Source organism: Nuphar pumila, chromosome 13, assembly GCF_984573655.1.
Source record: "Nuphar pumila chromosome 13, dmNupPumi1.hap1.1, whole genome shotgun sequence".
NCBI lineage: Eukaryota > Viridiplantae > Streptophyta > Magnoliopsida > Nymphaeales > Nymphaeaceae > Nuphar > Nuphar pumila.
This window is the reverse complement of record NC_143261.1, coordinates 51,551,338-51,571,160: the sequence shown is the minus strand read 5'-3', so window position 1 is coordinate 51,571,160 and position 19,823 is coordinate 51,551,338. Positions and strand designations below refer to the sequence as shown.

Here is a 19,823-nt window from a genome sequence, read left to right as displayed (position 1 = left end):
TGGATTCAATCCTTAGATAATTTAAGGATAACCACGACCTCAAACCCCTTGAGTGACTGAGGTCCCATTGAACTCTGTCAAGTTAATAATCAAATGCATGTCACTCGAGTTGTACTATCACCGTCTATCATAGTGAGCGATAGTTTTAAAGGAGTTCGACGGTCTTACCATTACTTATCGGATATGCGCATGCCGCTCGGGCAGCCAATGCCTCCCGCACTGAGGACATATGTTCCCAACCCCATTCACTAATCCTCCTAACATGATCTTTTGACCACGAGGTTTATTCGGGTTTTAAGTCTTATTCATATGCATGCTTGACCCTGCTCTCGACATCTGCGGCCATCACGAGCATCTCACCTCTTTTGGGTGGACAACGTACTCTGATACAATAATCCTTACGAGCCTAGTTGTGTATCCGTATCTCAATGAGCATGCATATGACATGATCTCAATGGATCGACTTCTCGGTATGAATCACCGCAATGAGTAATTGGCTTAGTCAAGGTGCGATAACTACTCTGGCTCTGTGACCCTTATGAGTAAAGTGCTCTTACAGCTGAACAAGGAAATGAGTAATTCTGGTAGCGTTCCAACAATAAGGCATCCTTGTGTCTTTTAACTAGTTCAGGCAACTCTTTTGCCAACCATTTCGACAACACTTTCTCTACTTCAATGATAGGAGTGATTCGATTCTTTCTACATTGTAGAAAGTACCTGACAAAATATGGGCAACACCTCCTCTTTATGATGGAGTAACATGCTATGCTCTTTCCGAGCTTGGTTGAGTTTCATTAGAAATTTCTGCAGCAATTCCTCTCTTTAACAGAGGAAGTGTGTGTTTCTTTTAAGCTCGATGAACATCTTTTCAGAATTTCAGCAATACTTTTCCTCTTTGAATGAAAAATCACTATGCTTTAACTTAGGAAATGGATGCGCACAGTTGTGTGTACTTTGCATCCATTGAAGTTCGATAGAACCATGGGCCATATCCAGGCTATGCGCAAGTGACTTAGATCATTATGAAAAAGCTGTTTTGCATAAAGGCAAAACCTTTTCAATAGGGGCTTTATTCGTCAAGCAGAATCTTGATCGAGGAGCGACAATAAAATCACATTGGTGATTTGGAGTTGATCTCCATTTGAACGCTCATTTACCCGCACTATATATAGTATAAGCAGAAGCTTGTGCTTTATATGGCGACGACGTAAAAGAGTGCATATACATATTATTCGGGGGGTAAAACCGAAGAAAATATCTTACATATATAATTATAGAAAGCGAGAGCATGGGCATTATTCGACACGACGATAAGACAAAATGCATAATGTAAGTGCATAATTATAAATTGCAGAAAGCAAAAGCCTCGACATTATATAATGTGACAGCAAGATAAAATATAATATACACAGAAATCAATATCCAACGATAGTCACAAGGTGAGCGCATAAACACCAAAGTGTCCTAGACGGCTCAACCAAGGACTAGGGCGAGATACCACTTTTCAGAATGTAAATACTGCGCATTCAAACATATATATCCGACGATAGTCACAAGGCGAGCGCATGAACACCGAAGTATCCTAGAGGGCTCAACGAAGGACTAGGGTAAGATACTACTTCAAAAAGTACACGTCATATACAAACAAGTAAATACTTGAGAGAGATGAATCAATGAAGCAAACTTACTTCAAATCGGGGAAAAAATGACTCTGCAATGCTTTGTCTGCTTTGAACTGAGTTTGAACCTTCCTTCGAGAGGTCAAACTAGGTTAGATGAGTTCAACCTTGTTGAGAAAGAAGAAGAGCAGGTCAAGCTGCTAAACCTAAGTAGTTTAAACCAAACAGGGTTTGGTCTAAGTCAACTGGGTCAAGCAGGTTCAGACTTAGCCCAAGTAGGCTGGGTCTGGGTCAAGTGAATCAAACCTAGATTTAGGACCAAAAGAAACTTTGACTTTCACTAAACCCTACTAGGTTCAAGCCAAGTCAAGTGGGTTTGGATCAGGTCAGGTGGGCTCAGACCAAGTGGGCTTGGTAGGAGAGGTTTAAGAGAGAGAGAAGGCAAGAGAGAGATGGGGGTCAAAAATATAAGAAGAGAGAGAGTGAAGGTGCCTATTTATAGGCAAAATTACTTGGTCTCCAAGTAATCCCTTTTACCTTTTTTTTCTCTGGCTTTCTAGATAAAGATAGAAGGTTCCTTTTGAGGTAGGGCCCACATGAGATATTTTTATGGGATATTTTGTGGGTCCCACAAGATATTTTCTGAGGAATACTTCTGTGGGTCCCACCAACATTTTCATGGGTCCCACAAAATTTTTAGATTTTTGACGATTTTTTTTTTAAATTCTAAGTATGCCATTCTCTTCGTATTGACGTAACTAAGAAAGTTAGCTCATACAAATCTCTTGATTTTCTTCTGTGAGGAAGTTATGACTCCCTGATGGTTTGAGCATATATTCACGAAGATACAAATATCCTAAGTATATCTGGTTTGTAGAAATCAATTTGTTTCGTATTTTGAGTTCGAATGCTATTTTCACTTGGAAATGCCTCATGAATTTATTCAGAAAGATACTGAAAAATTGTGGGTCTTACATCATTATTCCCTTAAAAGAATTTCGTTCACGAAATTCTGTTAAGAGTACTTAGTACGTAACTTGGGATATTTCTCCCACATATTAGATTCATAATGTTATTTACTTAGTTTGACATTGTATTCATTCTAATCATAACCTCATATCATGTTACATGATCGATGATGGTGTGTTTTTCATATCTGAGTTCAAATTATGCTACCCCAACGACAGCTTTGTCAGATCCATATTCTTTCAACCGGCTATCCATCATAGCCATTCTGTGCAAACATTTCATACACACAGATCACTTCTTAAAGATTAACCATATTGGAACAAGTACCCTGTCAAATTACCTAGTCTTGGAAACATACTTCCTCATAGGTTCGTCTTTGCCAAACTTACCTGATGTTGGATCAGTAAGTCGTAAAAGGCCTCTGATCTTGGAACATGTATACTCACGCGGAGCTATACATCTTCAAAGGCTTACACTGGCTAAACTATCTGATCTTGAATATATAAAACCTCACATGACTCTCTCCTTGAGAACCGTTCTTCCATGTTTTATTTTATTAAGTGTCTTTTAGCATTCTAATTACACAAACTCAATTTCTCACTCATAGGGTCTATAACCATCAATTTGGGCATAAACAAATATTTGACTTGATAAATCCAAGATTGTTGTGGAGAATAAAATACATATCGATTCAGATGACCGTACATAAAGTCATGAGCCACTTATCTAGGCTTGAGCATCTTGATCTATCTTTTGGTTTGCTTTTTACCCACCACAACTCTATCTACCAAGGGCATTTGTATTCCTCGATATGGTCCTTATCAATGTGTTGTTCGGTTGACATAGCATAATCATGACCCATCACAGGTTACTTCTCTATCAAAGGTAGTGGAAGTCGTTGTTGAGAGGGTCCTCCAGATCCTATATTTTTCGTTGAAGATCTGAGGTCTTTTGCGACATTCTTTTACATGATGGCCTTGTTTGCCACAATATAAGCAACCTTCGTATTGCGGGGACAAAACCCCTCCGGGGTGATGTGAGCTACACCTCAAACAATGAAATTTGAACTGTTGGTAGGGCTGGATGACTTCTTTCATCTACGGAGGTCGCTTGGTTGATGGAGAGAGCTTCTTTACTCGAAAATGTCTTTTATGGACAAGTGATTGCGATTCTTGCCTCATTTTACGGATGATAGTCACAAAGTTATGGAGGGTCTCTAACAAAACCCCCCGTATGTGGGACTCCTCGCTCAGCATGGTTCTCCTCGTTATAGAAGTCATTTAACTAATCACATATAGGCAACATGATTCAGTTTCTCAATGTATGTAGGGAAGTAAAATCTTATTTACTTGTATATATACACTGCAACACGATATACACATATCACCTTTAAATATAAATGTCATGCTACATTGTCAGACATTGGCGGTGAGAAATCACATATATAAGTCCATCGACTCTAAACATTACCTATTTCTAAGAACTGAGTTTCTTCTTTGACGCAAATAACCTTAGAATAGGCTCATCGATCACCACATCGTCTTGGCTTAGGTGCAATTGGAGTTAGCTTGGGCAACACTTCCACACTCTCAAGCGAATCCTGTGGATAGACTAGTGATGTTGGTCCATCGTATGATGTGGCAGTATCATGACTCAAGGAGTCCGAAATCATAATAAACGAATGGAAAGAATTGTATCTTTCATTTGGGTTATACAAGCTAGGCGTATGTGATGCCGGTTGGTGAGCGATTGAATTTCACAAAGAAATTTAAGTCAAAGACTCTCAGACTTGGTGATCCATCAGAAGTCGATGGGGGTACTGCTACTCCCCATACTGGAGTAATGTGGTCCACTAATACGTGAGGTCTCATCTTTAAGTCCAAGTGATACCCGTCGACCCATATCGACGATATATCTCTTTTGGCATTCCCTGACGGAATGCTCATCTTCGCCATAATACTAGCAGTCTTGGACTTTCAACAGGCATATTCACTCATCGTGTATGAACTTGCACCGATAGCAATAGCCACGCGAGTCGTGAGTTGCCATCTATACACATATGCACCCAAATCAGAAAAGTATAAATATTATACTTATAGTGCAATACCGTGAACATGATGGATCTTGAACCAGGTTTCTCAGACACTTGCTCTGATACCATTTTTGTAACGCCCCAGATTTCCAAAACAAAGGTAAGTTAAAATTTTCATGAATTTCTTTTTTTTTCTTTACAACGAAACTTAAAAAAGCTTTTAACAACAGAATCAGACGATAATGAGTTGTCAGTTTTAGAAAACTTCGGGCAAGTCACAAGTATGTGTCCAAGCTCTCCTTGACCACCGAGATGTTCCATTTATCAAAACCACTTGTTTATTACAAATACCACTGCTTGGAAAAAACAGTATTTGGTTTAATAAAAGAATAATTGCAACATTGTCTAGAGAAACCCTGAAACTCGATGCCGCCTTTCTCCACACATCGCAGTGCAGGTCCAACACCTAAAATCCCCATTAAACATGGTCAGAACCACTGATGGTCTGGTAAGCAAACAATCATACATCCATTCAACTCAAGTAAATGCATTGACCACTCAGAGTCACAGTTTGCAATAACGATGCTCAAGCCTCCATGACTTAGCGTATATCGCAAGAGCCGCTTCAGGGCTATGAGTTGAACATTTTGCTCAAGTCTCTATGACTTGAATAAGCCTCTTTATGGCCTCCATTGGGATGTTAGACTCAAGTCTCCATACTTGGCACATCTGTATCCTACAAATCTAAACTCAAGATCCTCGAGCTTGGCTTAGTCGTGCAGATACAATACGGGTCTTTGCCCTATCGGTTCAGTAGTATACCAACCACGACATCTTGTTTAAGGTTATGCAGAACTTGATACAATAACGTCCATTCACTAATACATTCATACATCACTGAACCTAGATCTAATGCACTGTTTTGATATTATTCTTTTCTCCCTTGATACACAAAAGAAGCTTTGTTCAGGTATCAACGCGATATTCTGGAGGTTGATTATTTCATGTATTTTAAATACCCCAGAGATCTGTTGAGCCCATCTATAGTAGGGCGCTAGGCTCATACCGGGAGAACCCTACTAGGCCTAATTTGGATGCATCCTCTACTATAGTAGTTGGGTTCAATTCTTAGATAATTTAAGAATAACCACGACCTCAAATCCCTTGAGTGATTGAGGTCTCATTGAACTCTGTCAGGTTCATAATCAAATACATGTTACTCGGGCTGTACCATCACCGTCCATCATAGTGAGTGATAGTTTTAAAGGGGTTCGACAGTCTTACCATTACTTATCGGATATGCGCATGCTGCTTGGGCAGCTAGTGCCTCCCGCACTAAGGACATATGTACCCAACCCCATTCAGTAATCCTCCTAACATGATCTGTTGACCATGGGGTTTATTTAGGCTTTAAGTCATATTCATATGCATGCTTGACCCAACTCTCGGCATCTGCGACCATCACGAGCATCTCACCTCTTTCGAGTGGATAACGTACTCTGGCACAACGACCCTTACGAATCTAGTTGTGTATCAGTATCTCAATGAGCATGCATATGACACAATCTCAATGGATCAACTGCTCGACGTGAATCACCGCAACGAGCAGTTGACTTAATCAATGTGCGACAACTACTCTGGCTCTACGGCCCTTACGAGTAAAGTGCTCTTACAGGCAAACATGGAAACGAGCCATTCTGGCAGTGTTCCAACAATAGGGCATCCTCGTGCCATTCAACTGGTTCAGGCAACTCTTTTGCCAACCATTTTGATAGCACTCCCTCTGCTTCAAGGGCAGGAGTGAGTCGATCCTTTCTACGTTGTAGAAAGTACATGACAGAATATGGGCAACACCTCCTCTGTATGATGGAGTAACATACTACGCGCTTTTTGAGCTTGGTTGAGTTTCATCAGAAATTTCTGCAGCACTTCCTCTCTTTAACAGAGAAATTATGCATTTCTTTTAAGCTCAGTGAGCATTTTTTCAAAATTCCAGCAGTACTTCTCCTCTTTAATGAAAAAATCACTACACTTTAACTCAGAAAATGGATGTGCACCGTTGTGCATACTTTGCATCCATTGAGGTTCGATAGAACCTTGAACCATATCTAGGCCATGCGCAAGTGACTTAGGTCTTTACGAAAAAGCAGTTTTGCGCAAAGGTGAAGCCTTTCCAATAGGAGCTTCATTCGTCAAGCAAAATCTTGATTGATGAGTGGTAATAGAATCACATTGGCAATTTGGAGTTGATCTCCATTTGAATGCTCATTTACACGCACTATATGTAGTATAAGCAGCAACCTGTGCTTTATATGACGACGACGTAAAGGAGTGCATATACATATTGTTTGGGGGGTGAAATGAAACAAATTATCTTACATATATAATTACAGAAAGTAGGAGCCTAGGCATCGTTTGACGCAACGACAAGACAAAATATGTAATATAAGTGCATAATTATAAATTGCAGAAAGCAAGAGCCTTGACATTATATAACACAATAGTAAAATAAAATACAATATATATGAGAATCAATATCCAACGATAGTCGCAAGGCAAGCGCGTGAACACCTAAGTGTTCTAGAGGGCTCAACCAAAGATTAGAGCGAGATACTATTTTTAAGAACACATATACTATGCATTCAAACATATATATCCGACGATAGTCACAAGGCGAGCGCGTGAACATCAAAGTGTCTTAGAGGGCTCAACCAAGAACTAGGGTAAGATATTACTTCAGAAAGTATACATCGTATACAAACAAGCAAATACTTGAGAGAGATGAATCAACGAAACAAACTTACTTCAAATCGCGAAAGAAACCGCTCCAGAATGCTTCGTCTGCTTCAAACTGAGTTTGAACCTTCCTTCGAGAGGTCAAACTAGGTCAGATGAGTTTGACCTAGTTGAGAAAGAGAAAGAGCAGATCAAACTGCTAAACCTAAGTGGTTTAAACCAAACAGGATTCGGTCCAAGTCAATTAGGTCAAGCAGGTTCAAACTTAGCCCAAGTAGGCTGGGTCAAGTGAATCAAAACTGAATTTAAGACTAAAAGAGACTTTGACTTTGACTAAATCATACTAGGTTCAAGCCAAGTCAAGTGGGTTTGGACTAGGTCAGGTGGATTCAGACTAGGTTAGGCAGGCTCGAACCAGGCCAGGTGGACTCATATCAAGTGGGCTAGGTAGGGAAGGTTTAGGAGAGAAAGAAGGCAAGAGAGAGAGGGGGTCAAAAATATGAGAAGAGAGAGAGTGGAGGTGCCTATTTATAGGCAAAATTACTTGGTCTTCAAGTGATCCCTTTTACCTTTTTGCCCCTAGCTTTCTGGATAAAGATAGAAGGTTCCTTTCGAGGTGGGGCCCACATGAGATATTTTCATGAGATATTTTGTGGGTCCCACAAGATATTTTCTAAAGAATACTTCTGTGGGTCCTGCAAAAATTTTAGGTTTTTCGCGATTTTTTTCTGAAAAATTCTGAGTATGTCATTCTCTTCGTATTGACGTAACTAAGAAAGTTGGCTCGTACAAATCTCTTGATTTTATTCAGGGAGAAAGTTATGACTCCCTGACGGTTTAAGCACATATTCACGAAGATACGAATATTCTAAATATATCTAGTTCATAAAAATTGATTTGTTTCGTATTTCAAGTTTGAATGCTATTTTTACTTGGAAATGTCTCGTGAATTTATTCAGAAAGGTACTAAAAAATTGTGGGTCTTACATTAATGATACTCACAACGACATACGTTCTTCAACAATAGCATGATGACATGGGAAGGCACTCACGACGCCTTAATGGCGCTTGTTGGAATGTTTGTGCGTCATTGTTTTTTTTCATACTGCCTAACGAAAATGAAGAAGAAGTGAAGATTGTAAAAAGAGATGGCCGACAAATGCCCCTATCATGCCCACTAATTATCGAACGAGTCGATCGATTTATAGTTATCTCTACGAGGTACGAACGAACCCAAAAATATTTTATAACACAAGGCAGGAACGAGAAGGCGGCAATGTGTTGTAACACAAGCTAAAAACCAAGGCGGGAAGGACAATAAAGGGTGCTCTAATGACAACAGACATTGGCAAAGGGTGCTCTGGCAGCAATAGACGATGATAAATGGTGTGTCATCAAAGGGAGCTCCTGTTATATCAGATGGTGCATCGTCAAAGAGTGATCCGCTGGCAGCATAGGAGTTTACTGCTTAGGGCAAAAATGAAACATTTAGACTTTTTGAAGAGTTAAGATCATCCTCCCTTTTCTGGATGATGGACATTTTTGTCTTTTTTTGAACCATTGTTTCATGGCGAGAATGGTGGGAAATGATACTTAAGTCTTTCCAACCGCATCAGACTCCGACGGTAAGTGATGCCGACACACACGGGGATACGAGCCCCATGTGCTTATATACGTGGTGCTCATTCAGACCCCCAAACATGTATTGTAGCAAACCCCTCATCTTCGGAGGAGAACACACAACACCCTCCCAATATCAGAGGCTACCATCAGCAACAATGAGGGCTGACACTGCAAGAACATTAGCACCCACAAGGAGAGAGGAAATGAGAGGAAAATAGAAGATAAAGAAAATGAAAGAAAGAAAGGAAAAAAGAAAGAATAGGATAGAAAGAAACAAAAAATAAAAAGAGAGAAAAAGAAAAAGAAAAAGAAAAAGAAAAAAAAGGCTTGGAATTAAAAGAGAAGAAAGAAAGAGAGAGAGGTCAAAGAAAAGGAGAAAGAAGAGAGAGAGAGATTCAAAGGTTTACCATAAATTATATAAGAGGCTAGATTTGATGGACCAACGACAAACCAAGGATTTGTACACATATAAACTCATGTAAGATGTTGTAGGTAGCTGTAAAGATGAGAGATAGCAGAGAAAACCAATGTTATCAGTATCGTATCATGTATCATATCATATGACGTATCACAATATTGTTGATCCATGCAATACGGTACACCCCCTTGATCTTTAATGCGATACGATACAACATGTTATTTTAAATTTTATTTTAATATTATGTGATTGTTATAATTCATTAATTTGTTTACTCAAAACCCTTTTCTTTTGTTTGTTATTTAACGTGACTTTAATAGTAAAGCTTTTGTTTTTGTTAGTTAGATTGTTACGATATGACAGTTGGAGGCAGTCACCATACTACACTAAGTGACGCCAATATATGCGACGCCAATAGACAAATAGTGACGGCCATGACCCTCTTTCGACACGGCCTATGGCCACCGCTAGTAGCTAATTTTGCTGCAGTGAATGCCATTCTTTACTCAAAAAAGCAATCACAATGCAAAAAAATATTAAAACTAAGAAAACATTGCCTCCCACCTCCCAAATCCAGCTACAGTTTCTACTGTTGTAGTTGGCAACTCTAACATTTGGACACCCTTGTCATCTCCTTTCTTAACTCCAATTTTTAGTTTGTATTGGCTGTTTCGTAATTGGCAAATTAAAGAGATGCCAACTCCAGCAGATTGCCAAATACCAGCTCAGGAGCAGTAGTGGATATTGGGAAAGTCCAAGTGTCTCAAATCCTAGATTTGTGACATCCAGGATTTGGCTTTTAGGAAGTGGTAATGTAGATATCATTACGGTGGCATGTTTTAGTGGCATGGTTGGTTTTTCCAAGGACCCGTTTGTTTCATTCGATGAAAGGGAAGAGCCTTTCATAGAAACTGACATGCATTTATAAAAAAATTATATCTATTAAACCTTCTCACAAGAATGCTTCAATGTGTGAAGAGGTATGGAGGATTTGCAGCCTGTGATTTTTGGACCCTGTGATTGTAAATCACAATCATCATACTTTCTTAGGTTCGGCGGAACATGAAAAAGTAAAAGTTGTAATTGTAAGTGCTAACTGTGTTTTTTTGCCCCTTTTTGCCTTGAATTTTGCAAAAGTAGATCAAAAGGTTAACCTTGTGATTCACAATCATAACTTCTACTTTCTAAGCTTCTACTTCCTCACCAAAGTGGTAGGCGGCCGAAAAAACTAGGGTTAGCTACTTGTGCCAGCAAGTCACTTTCCCACCATTATGATTTGATGTTTGTTTCACTCAAGGTGAGAGATGGAGGGAAAGGGCAGACAGCTCAGCAATTTCCCATGAAAATTACATAAAACAAAGAGCCCCTAATGCAAAGATGACAAGGGAATCCCACATGCAATGATCGATGCACTGCAAGCATTTTATCTGACCTCGTTTCCGTGGTAAAAGACAGACCAGCCAATATGAATCTTATGTTGATAATTTGCCACGCACAAAATTAGGGGCTATGGTGAACAATCAGTTCATTTTCTTCAATTTTTTTTTTCTTTGGGGATAGACAAGCTGGGGTTAGGTATACCTCGATCAGTTACATGCCACCATACCAAAAACATTCAAAACTTAAAGGAAACCAGTCTGCTGGTTTATGCTTCCACACCTTATCACAACTCAGGATTCCTAGCTTAGTTAATTGTAAAGGACCATAAAACACTCTTTAAGAATCCATTTACATCGAATTTCATCAAGCTTAGTTAAAATGGCTTCATTTGTTTCACCCAATTTATACATGAAAATGAAGGTTTATATATGAAACCCTCCATTTTCATATGCAGGTGAAACAAACATGCCAACTCCATTTTCCTGTGGGGGTCCACAGTCATCATGGGTTTCTTTTCACGTTGACCATGCATTTCCTATGTAAATCCATACACACCATCCCCCTTGTGAATGGAATTAGAAACACATTTTTTCACACATAGGATGGCCTTCCCATCATGGGATGCCTTTCCCATGAAGTATTTTCTTACTGGTGGGAATGAAACAAACAACCCTTCTGTTTTTAATATGAGAGAGAGGTTAAATACTACCACAATCAAGAAATGAATGATAATTTCTAAGACTCTAATCTGCTGTGATGAAAATATACTTCAAAGCAATAAACAACATTGTAAAAGGATAACTAGTCAAATCGGGGATAGAGTAATCCTTTTGCGAAGACAAGCATATGCACATAGTCGATAGGCAAGGGCCATAGATAACAAGATCCAAACTTCTTGCATGCTGCCATTGAGGTTGATGGTGTCAAATGAAGGTGAACTCTGCAACCTCTTGCATCCACCTATGCTTTCACATTCATACGACTGGTCCCCTGAATATTGAACCTTTAATAAAAGCCTAAATCCATAGTGCATGAAGGATACATACTTTAACCATTGCATAAATTTTGGTATATGCTGCAATAAACAAATAAATTACATTAGGAAGAAGCACGTGTGTGTGCATGGAGTAAATATTGGCTAATATCAAAGACACATTATTGAGTAGAAATCATAATTTTTTTTTGTGTGTGTATCCGACCTATGTTACAAGGACACATTGACGGCGACACTATGAATATACGATGCAAATTGAGAATTTTTTGAAAACTAGGAGATGAGGACAAAGTTTTTGCTATTTATTGATAAAAACGATTTCTAATATCTTAATATTCAAGAATTATATTTAAAATTAAAAATATTAATAAAAACAGTTAAAATTTATGAAAATTATAAAATAATGGCCGTACATGTGTACGATAGAGTCCCATGACATGTCTTTGTGCCATGTCATGTCCTCAAGATACAGGACCCTAAATGGAGGGTATCATTGTGACATAGGATCAAACCCAACAAATGTGATCTACATGTTTTGTTTAGTAGAAACATGTTTTAGAGCATGCGTTTATGATGTGCAACTTAACAGATAAGTGGCTCAAAACATACCAAAATTTTACAACTCAAACAATCATCGTTGCACATAGGCAAAACATGTGTCAAGTGTGTGATCTCAAGCAGACAAGGTATGACGAAGGCATCTATGTCGGAGCAGATCTAGTGATCCGGCCTAAGTACCTTACAAAGAACTCGGGTCACACAAAACACAGAAAATCGTTGTGGAGCGATTTTCTGTGATTTGTATTTTACACAGAAAATCTCTACACATGTAGCTATTTTCTATGTTTGTGTTTTACACAGAAAATTGTTGTACGCAGTAGCAATTTTCTGTGTTTTGTATGATCCCGTTACTTTGTAAAGGACTCGGACTGATCACCTAGCCATGCCTGCATCTATGTTGACAAATTGGGTTAATGCGGCTAATACCTATGATTTCAATTCCAACAGTGCATCACCTTTTGATAGGAGAGAGAGATAGAGTAAAACCTGGACATAATATCCTCCAGTAAGAAGGAATAACATAAGCACTAATGAAGCAATCACTCCAGCCCTTTTTATGCTCAGTACTGCAGCTCCAAATAGCTCTCCTGCTCCCTGCATTATGGTAACAGTTGAAGGTTTCACTATGGTAACTACATATTAGCAAATTGGTGTGTCCAGCAAGGAGAGATTTCATACCTGGCTAGTGATGACAATTAATAGGATCGTGAGCAATGTCAAGAGAAAGCATGGGACTGTTCTTCTGAACTCAACCATGAAGTACAAAATGGCCATGAAAATGGTCGGATATAACAAGTGTGCAACCATGTCGCATAAGGTGCTACAAATGTAGTACACACTTAGTCGGTACATATCTGCCTTTCTTTCTTTAACAAGGAATGCCTTCTCAAAAGGAAATACATATACTGCTCCAAATATGGATGAGGAAGTCCAAAATATACAGACATAGAAAAGTAATCCCACCTGCAGTGAAGAATTGCTAAGTACTAAACCAAGCTAAGTTTGTCACATCAAGTTGTATGCAAACTGCCTGCATATGAGAGAGAAGAGAGAGAGAGAGGCATTTCTATAGGTGCTTTTGCTGGCCTATTTCTAATTCTTTTGTCTTTTTCTTTTCCGTTTTTCCATCTTTAGTTGGCTAGGCAAGTTGGACAGTCACCTGTGAGAATTGAACCCAAGACCTACCAGCCAAGATAGTCTCACTGTAATCGAACAGTTATATAAAAGCAGTACTATGGATTTTAACAGAACAATAATGCATATCTACAAGAACTCGTGTGTTCTTTGGGCCTATCCTTGAACTGTCTCACATATGCATTGATGAGAAAACTACAGACCAGTAATCAGAACAAGCACCCCTCATTCTGCATCAAGGGTATCTTTTGCAAAAAATACTGCAACATACCACTGATTTGTGAAAAATCACTAAGCACAAAATGATTTCTAAAAGTACTAAAGCATAATAATGATTTTCTTTAAAAAAACACTGAACTGTCAAGCTATTTTCGTGGAAGATTGCTGAACAAAAAAATTACTGATATGTTCAATGATTCATGTAAAAGACAATGTTATCACAAAACATGGGGCAGGGAGACACGTGCTGCATTTTGGGTTGCTGAGTAACTTGGTAGGTACTCAGTCCGATTACTCATCTGCCCTCACTTATGCATTTATCATCAGATGAACAAAATAGTTGCACTATTTCCTATTTATTAATGTCATAAACACAAAATGCTTTTTCTTTCTAAATCAAAGGTGTTTTTTAACCTTTTTGTAGATCAAGCATACCTGATCTCTAAGTTGAGCCTCAGTTCCAGCCTTTGACTTCCACCAAAGAAGGCCCAACAAGACTGCAACCCCAATAGCTTGAATAAGCCTAAGCAAGTCAAAATAGTCCATACACCTTTCTCTATATGTTCTCCTTGAGAGTATCATGAACTGCTCCCACCAAGACATTGTCCATTCCTTCTTCACTTGAACAGCCAATTGAAGTCGTTTAGGAGCTGTAATGCACTTATGATTTGCTTCCTTCTCTTTTGTTTCTAGTTCATACTTGTACTTGGTTTGTAGATACTGGAAGTTTATAAAATTGCAGCAGCAGTCACATAATGATTGATATTGCAATAATGAAAGAATGAATATATTGCAAAGTCCATGCCTTTCTAAGAAATGCTTCTCTAAAAACTAAGGCTCTGTTTGGGATTCTTTCATTGAGGTGAAAATACCATTTTCTATGGGAAACTGTTGGTTATGCTCTTTCATTGGAAACTGATGAGAGAAAAACTTTAATTTTTTATTGTCTTTTTATATTTTAACAGACCGACCCTGCAGATGTCATCCGTATGCTTGGTTTAGTAGAAACCGACCTTTGGATCATATTTTTGGCATATATGTCAGATTTTTCATGGATTCAAACAAACTGCCTATAATATATTGAATTTTCAACCATCAAAAAATCATATTTTTACATCTAAAAAATACAATCCAAAGATTGATTCCTATTATTTTGACCATATTGAATGCATCCACAGGGTCAGATTTGTCAAAAGGGCCTGCCTTTATGAGTTTTAACTAGGGTGTTCGAAACCTACAAGTAAAGCCAATATTTTCCTTTTCCATATATTGCCAAAATATGGTTTTGCCAAAATGTAGTATTGCCAAAAATACGGTTCCCAATATATGGTTATGCCAAAAATGGTATTGGGGATGGAATTGCCAAACACATGATCTTGCAAATGGTGTTGAAATGTGGTATTGGGGTTGCCAACTCTATTCCCAATGTATGTTTTGTCAAAGCTACTGTTCCCAAACAACAGAGGGTGTTGGGGATTCGTTAAAAAAAAACAAGGTGTTGGGGAAACCACGACCTCTCCCAAACAGCAGAGGGTGTTGGGGAAACCACAATGAACTGATCCGAAACAGCAGGGGGTGTTGGGAAACAGTAACAAACTTCAACTTGGAGCTCAGAAACAGAGCCTTAGTTACATTATTAAAATTAATCTAGATCTAGGAAATCGATTAGTTACATCATTGAACTTAAAGTAGCTCTAGCAAATATATTAGTTACATTGTTGAATTTAAACTAGCCCTATCAAATATATCACTTAGTATTGAGAAAAACAAGGGAGCTTGGACAGCATATTTATAATAAAACAGAAGCTTTATCACCTTAATCACAACACTTTCAAACTCTGGGGGGGATTGAGAAGCAATCAAATCTTGTGGGATTCTTATGCCATTGACACAACCTGTTGCTAAATCTAGCATAAAATCTGCAGGGTTCATGGCAAGTTGAGGCATGAAGCCAATGGATGAGAAATAATTCATGGCATCTGCTGCTTGCCCATAATACACTGGATAACCTTCTGATATAAGCAAAAGCTTGTCAAACATGTGGAAAACACGACTTGAAGGCTGATGAATGGTTGTGATGATTGTTCTTCCACCCTGCAAGTTGTGAACAAAGAATGCATTTAGGTGAGAAACAACTTGGTAGTAAAAAGGAAGGCTTTTTAATGAGGGTTCCAAGAAATCTAGGACATGAGAATTGCATGGTACTGTAGGCCTTGTAAATTCCAAGAAATCTCCATACCACCTTTGTAGGTGGCAGACTAGAACTTTTTTTTTGGGGGGATAGCTGGGGAAAACTACCTCACTCATTAGTGAGAGGAAGAATCAGGTGCATTGTGATTGCACACTTTTAGTATGCTGCTGCACCTGATCACCCACCATTCCACCATCTTTGGGATACAGCCTGTCAGATACGGGGCCCAACAGCAGATGGTGGGTGATCAGGTGCAGCAGCACACTTAAAGTGTACAATCACATTGCACCTGATCTCAATTCCACTTGTGAGCTCATTGGTGTAAAAACCCCAAAGTCCTCCTTGCCTACCAGGGAGTACACCTAGCTCTGGGCTTGCGGCAAGGGGGGTGCATCCATGGGTTTCAAACTCGTGACATCCCTTCAACTTGGTGACATTCATGAGTCACCCCTACCAGATGAGTGGAGCCCTTATGATCACAGATCTAGGCACTCTTAAAAGGCTTAGACTTGTCCGCTTTTGAGAAATTGATGGAATTCTCCTGTTATTCCACACGTTTCCATGTTTCAACCAAACAAGTGAAAAGTGGGCCCTCCATAAGAATTCTTGTTACCGAGAGTTCTCATTTAGAATATCTAAAATGCACCCAGAATTTTCAAGGATTCAAGAATTCCAAATCTCTCTCTCTCTCTCTCTCTCTCTCTCTCTCTCTCTCTCTCTCTCATGCACACACAAAGGCTCTCATTTGGCACACATTTGTCTTTTGGAAACAGTAATTCCTATAGGGTCTATTTTGCTTATGCAAAACTTATAATACTTGCATCTAACTAACATAATAATGTGTCTTTTTTGTTATGACAGAAGGAATTCCAAAGAAGGTGATAATTAGCTCAAACCTTATAACACTAAATAATTAAGGTCTTTTTTTTTCTAACATCTTCAAAATGTCACACAAGTATTTTAAGCTTGAACACAATTAACCCAGACTTTGACAAAATTCACCAGAATAAACTTCAGTAGGATTATAAGATAAAACCTTTGCAATGCACTGTAGAATTTGAAGGAGCTTATTTGCAGATGTGGAATCCAATCCTGAGGTTGGTTCGTCGAGTAATAACAATGAAGGATCAACAAGAATTTCATAACCTATGCTTGTTCTTTTCCTTTCACCACCAGATATCCCTTTTACAAAAGACCCTCCTACTCTTGTATGTCGACATCTGCACCAATTTTAGAGAAATCAATTTGTGACTGTTTTTCTTTATTTATAACTAGAAGAAACTGCACCCAACACGAAGACCTGATTGCGATGGCTTAGCCTGCCATACCTATGGTCGTCGTGCCGGCAGCGTAAAACTCCAAGGCTAGGGGCCCGCCCCTGGTGCCTATGCTGGCTTGTGCAAGGGGTGATGCCCATGGAAATTGAACCTTGACCGTAGGTCTGGCGGCCAAGGCCCCACCCCACTATGCCAACCCCCATTGGGGCATTCAATTGTGACTGTTACTAGTGAAAATCATAAATCCAATGATATTTAGAGTCTTTAGACCACTGAGCTGATGCCCTACTCATAAGTGCAGATTAGAAGGGCTACTATATGAAGTTTTGGAAATGTTAATTTGTTACTTAACCTTTCAAGTCCCAGCTCCCTTAGTATAATCTCTGCTCTTTTAAGTTTTTGTAGGCGACTCATATTGCTGGGGAGCCTCAGAAATGCTGCAAAAACAAGTGTTTCTTCCACAGTTAACTGTGGAAAGAGCACATCATCTTGTGTCACAAATCCAATCCTGTTAATCAACATTCCAAGAGGATGTTATGAGAGAGAGAGGGAGAGAGAGAGAGAGAGAGAGAGAGAGAGAGAGAGAGAGAGAGAGAGAGAGAGAGCCGAATCAAAGATATCAACATTACGACCGGTTCAACAGCCGTTGAAACCGAGAGAGAGAGAGAGAGAGAGAGAGAGAGAGAGAGAGAGAGAGAGAGAGAGAGAGAGAGAGAGAGCAGTATACCTCCTTTTAAGGGCAGTGCTATATGGAACGTCATTATAAGTGACTTTCCCTCTTATGTTTCCATGTAGGCGTCCACCAATTATCTTGAGAAGGGTTGTTTTTCCACTGCCTGAAGGGCCCATCAGTGCAAGAATCTCACCAGGGGCGATGCTCCCAGTAATCCCTTTAAGTATCTCCTTGTTCTCAGTGCTTGATACTACACCCCCAACTGGGCTTCTAGATGCGTTACAATTGCACTCAACACTGTACTCAACATCTTCAAACTGCAAAGCCCCACAGGATGACAAAAACATGAAAATATTGCAAACCAGAAGGTTTGATGCTCTGAGTCAAACTTTAAAGCAGATTGTTGCAGAAAAACTTAATTGTGGTTCATTGCAAGTGAACCACAAATATTCTAGGAAATATTCATCACTAACAGTACAAGCTATTAGTGGGGACCACTATTTTAGCACTCTGAACTAAAATAAACATAGCATGACAGATGGTTGTTTGAGTTTGGTTCCACTCATCCCGTCATCCCCCATCTTCGTACCCCTCTTAATCTTATGATGCAGGTTGTTTTAATCAAATCTGACATTATAGATAGATTCAGCATGGTCGATTTAATAAATAGTTCTTTAGATCGTATTTTTTCAAGAAAAAAATATGATTTTTTAAATAACACAATTTTGTGTTTTCTCAACCATCGACTTTTGAATCACCAAAAATCTCGCAGGAAAGTTGGATTTTGGCGATTTAAATGTCGATCTTCACTTAATAATGAATGATGTAGATCATATGAATGGAGCCAGATTTGATGAAAACAACTTGCATCAGTGAAATCCCAAGAAGGGGTATGAAGATAGGGATGACATAGGGAATGAGTGGAACCGATTTGTGGTTGGAGAATCAGAAAATAATGATGCAGGAAGACACCTCAACCTTCATCATGGAATTACTACAAGGTTATTGGTATGCATGCTGGCATTCTCTTAAAATGGTTTGACAGGAAACTTTTACAACAAAATCTAGGTTGCTTTCTATTAGAGGGAAAAAAATCAATATAAGAAGTGTTCTCCAGCTTCTTGTCAGGATATGTCTTCATGATGTTGAACTAATTAAAATAAGAAGTCTATGTTGTAAGGAGTGCCATTTTATAATAAATTTTCACGAATGCATAAAAAATAGGAGTACTATTATTGTTTGAATGCAACAGCAGTTTTGGAGCTTTGAAACTATAACTCAGCTTTTGAAGAGAGATTTTGTGCAAAAATGAAGACTGTAACCATGAATTTAATTCCTATTTGAAAAACGATGCATTTTGCTCCTATATTATGAATACTGATACCATCCAAAATCTTAAGTGTTTATTCTGAATTGGTTTGTAACTTCAAGCCAAGGCATCTAGCACTCAAGGGCTCTGCAAACCTGGTTAGGTGAGTCAGCTTAAGGTTTTTCAGTTGAAGGAGGTCGAGAGTCCGATATCTAAGGTGCATGTCATTTGCCACAAGGCCAAAGACAAATGGGAAATTATCTCTGGTGGGCAGGAGGGGAGCAAATCGGTTCCACTCATCTCCGTCATCCCTATCTTCATACCCCTCTTTGGGATTTCATTGATGCAAGTTGATTTGATCAAAATGGACTCCACAGATGCGATCTAATTCATTCATTTAGTGAACATCAACATTTAAATTGCCGAAATCCCATTTATTTGTAGGACTTTTTGGTGAGCCAAAAATCAACGGTTGACAAAACATAAAATTTGTGATTTAAAAAATCATATTATTTTTATTAAAAAAATGCGTTCCAAGGTTAGATTCTTACTTGATGGACCATGCTGAATCCATTTATAGGGTCAGATTTGATCAAAACAACTTTCATCATAAGATTTAAGAAGGGTATGAAGATGGGGGATGACAGAGAGGATAAGTGGAACTGAACTGGGAAGGGGAGTGCTCATG

The 19,823-nt window shown here is 38.9% G+C and overlaps 1 protein-coding gene across 1 annotated transcript; it reads right to left on the bottom strand.

Annotated features, from left to right (window-relative positions):
- Window positions 1-11,526: 11,526 nt before the first annotated feature.
- On the bottom strand, window positions 11,527-18,037 carry ABCG26 (ABC-2 type transporter family protein). Its single transcript, XM_089985387.1, has 8 exons — window positions 17,881-18,037; window positions 17,506-17,661; window positions 16,913-17,096; window positions 15,501-15,779; window positions 14,121-14,405; window positions 13,011-13,295; window positions 12,819-12,926; window positions 11,527-11,852 (listed from the first exon to the last, which is right to left on the bottom strand). The coding sequence occupies exons 1-8, from the start codon at window positions 18,000-18,002 to the stop codon at window positions 11,583-11,585; spliced, it is 1,689 nt and encodes a 562-aa protein (XP_089841513.1). The 5' UTR covers window positions 18,003-18,037; the 3' UTR covers window positions 11,527-11,582.
- Window positions 18,038-19,823: the final 1,786 nt, after the last annotated feature.

Coding starts and splice junctions, on each gene's coding strand:
- ABCG26 (XM_089985387.1), bottom strand. CDS start 18,002: ATGGGCCCTTCAGGCAGTGGAAAAACAACCCTTCTCAAGATAATTGGT. Junction 17,097..17,505: donor AGGGAGCTGGGACTTGAAAG/GTTAAGTAACAA, acceptor AAATTGGTGCAG/ATGTCGACATACAAGAGTAG. Junction 14,406..15,500: donor TTGAAAGTGTTGTGATTAAG/GTGATAAAGCTT, acceptor ATAAACTTCCAG/TATCTACAAACCAAGTACAA.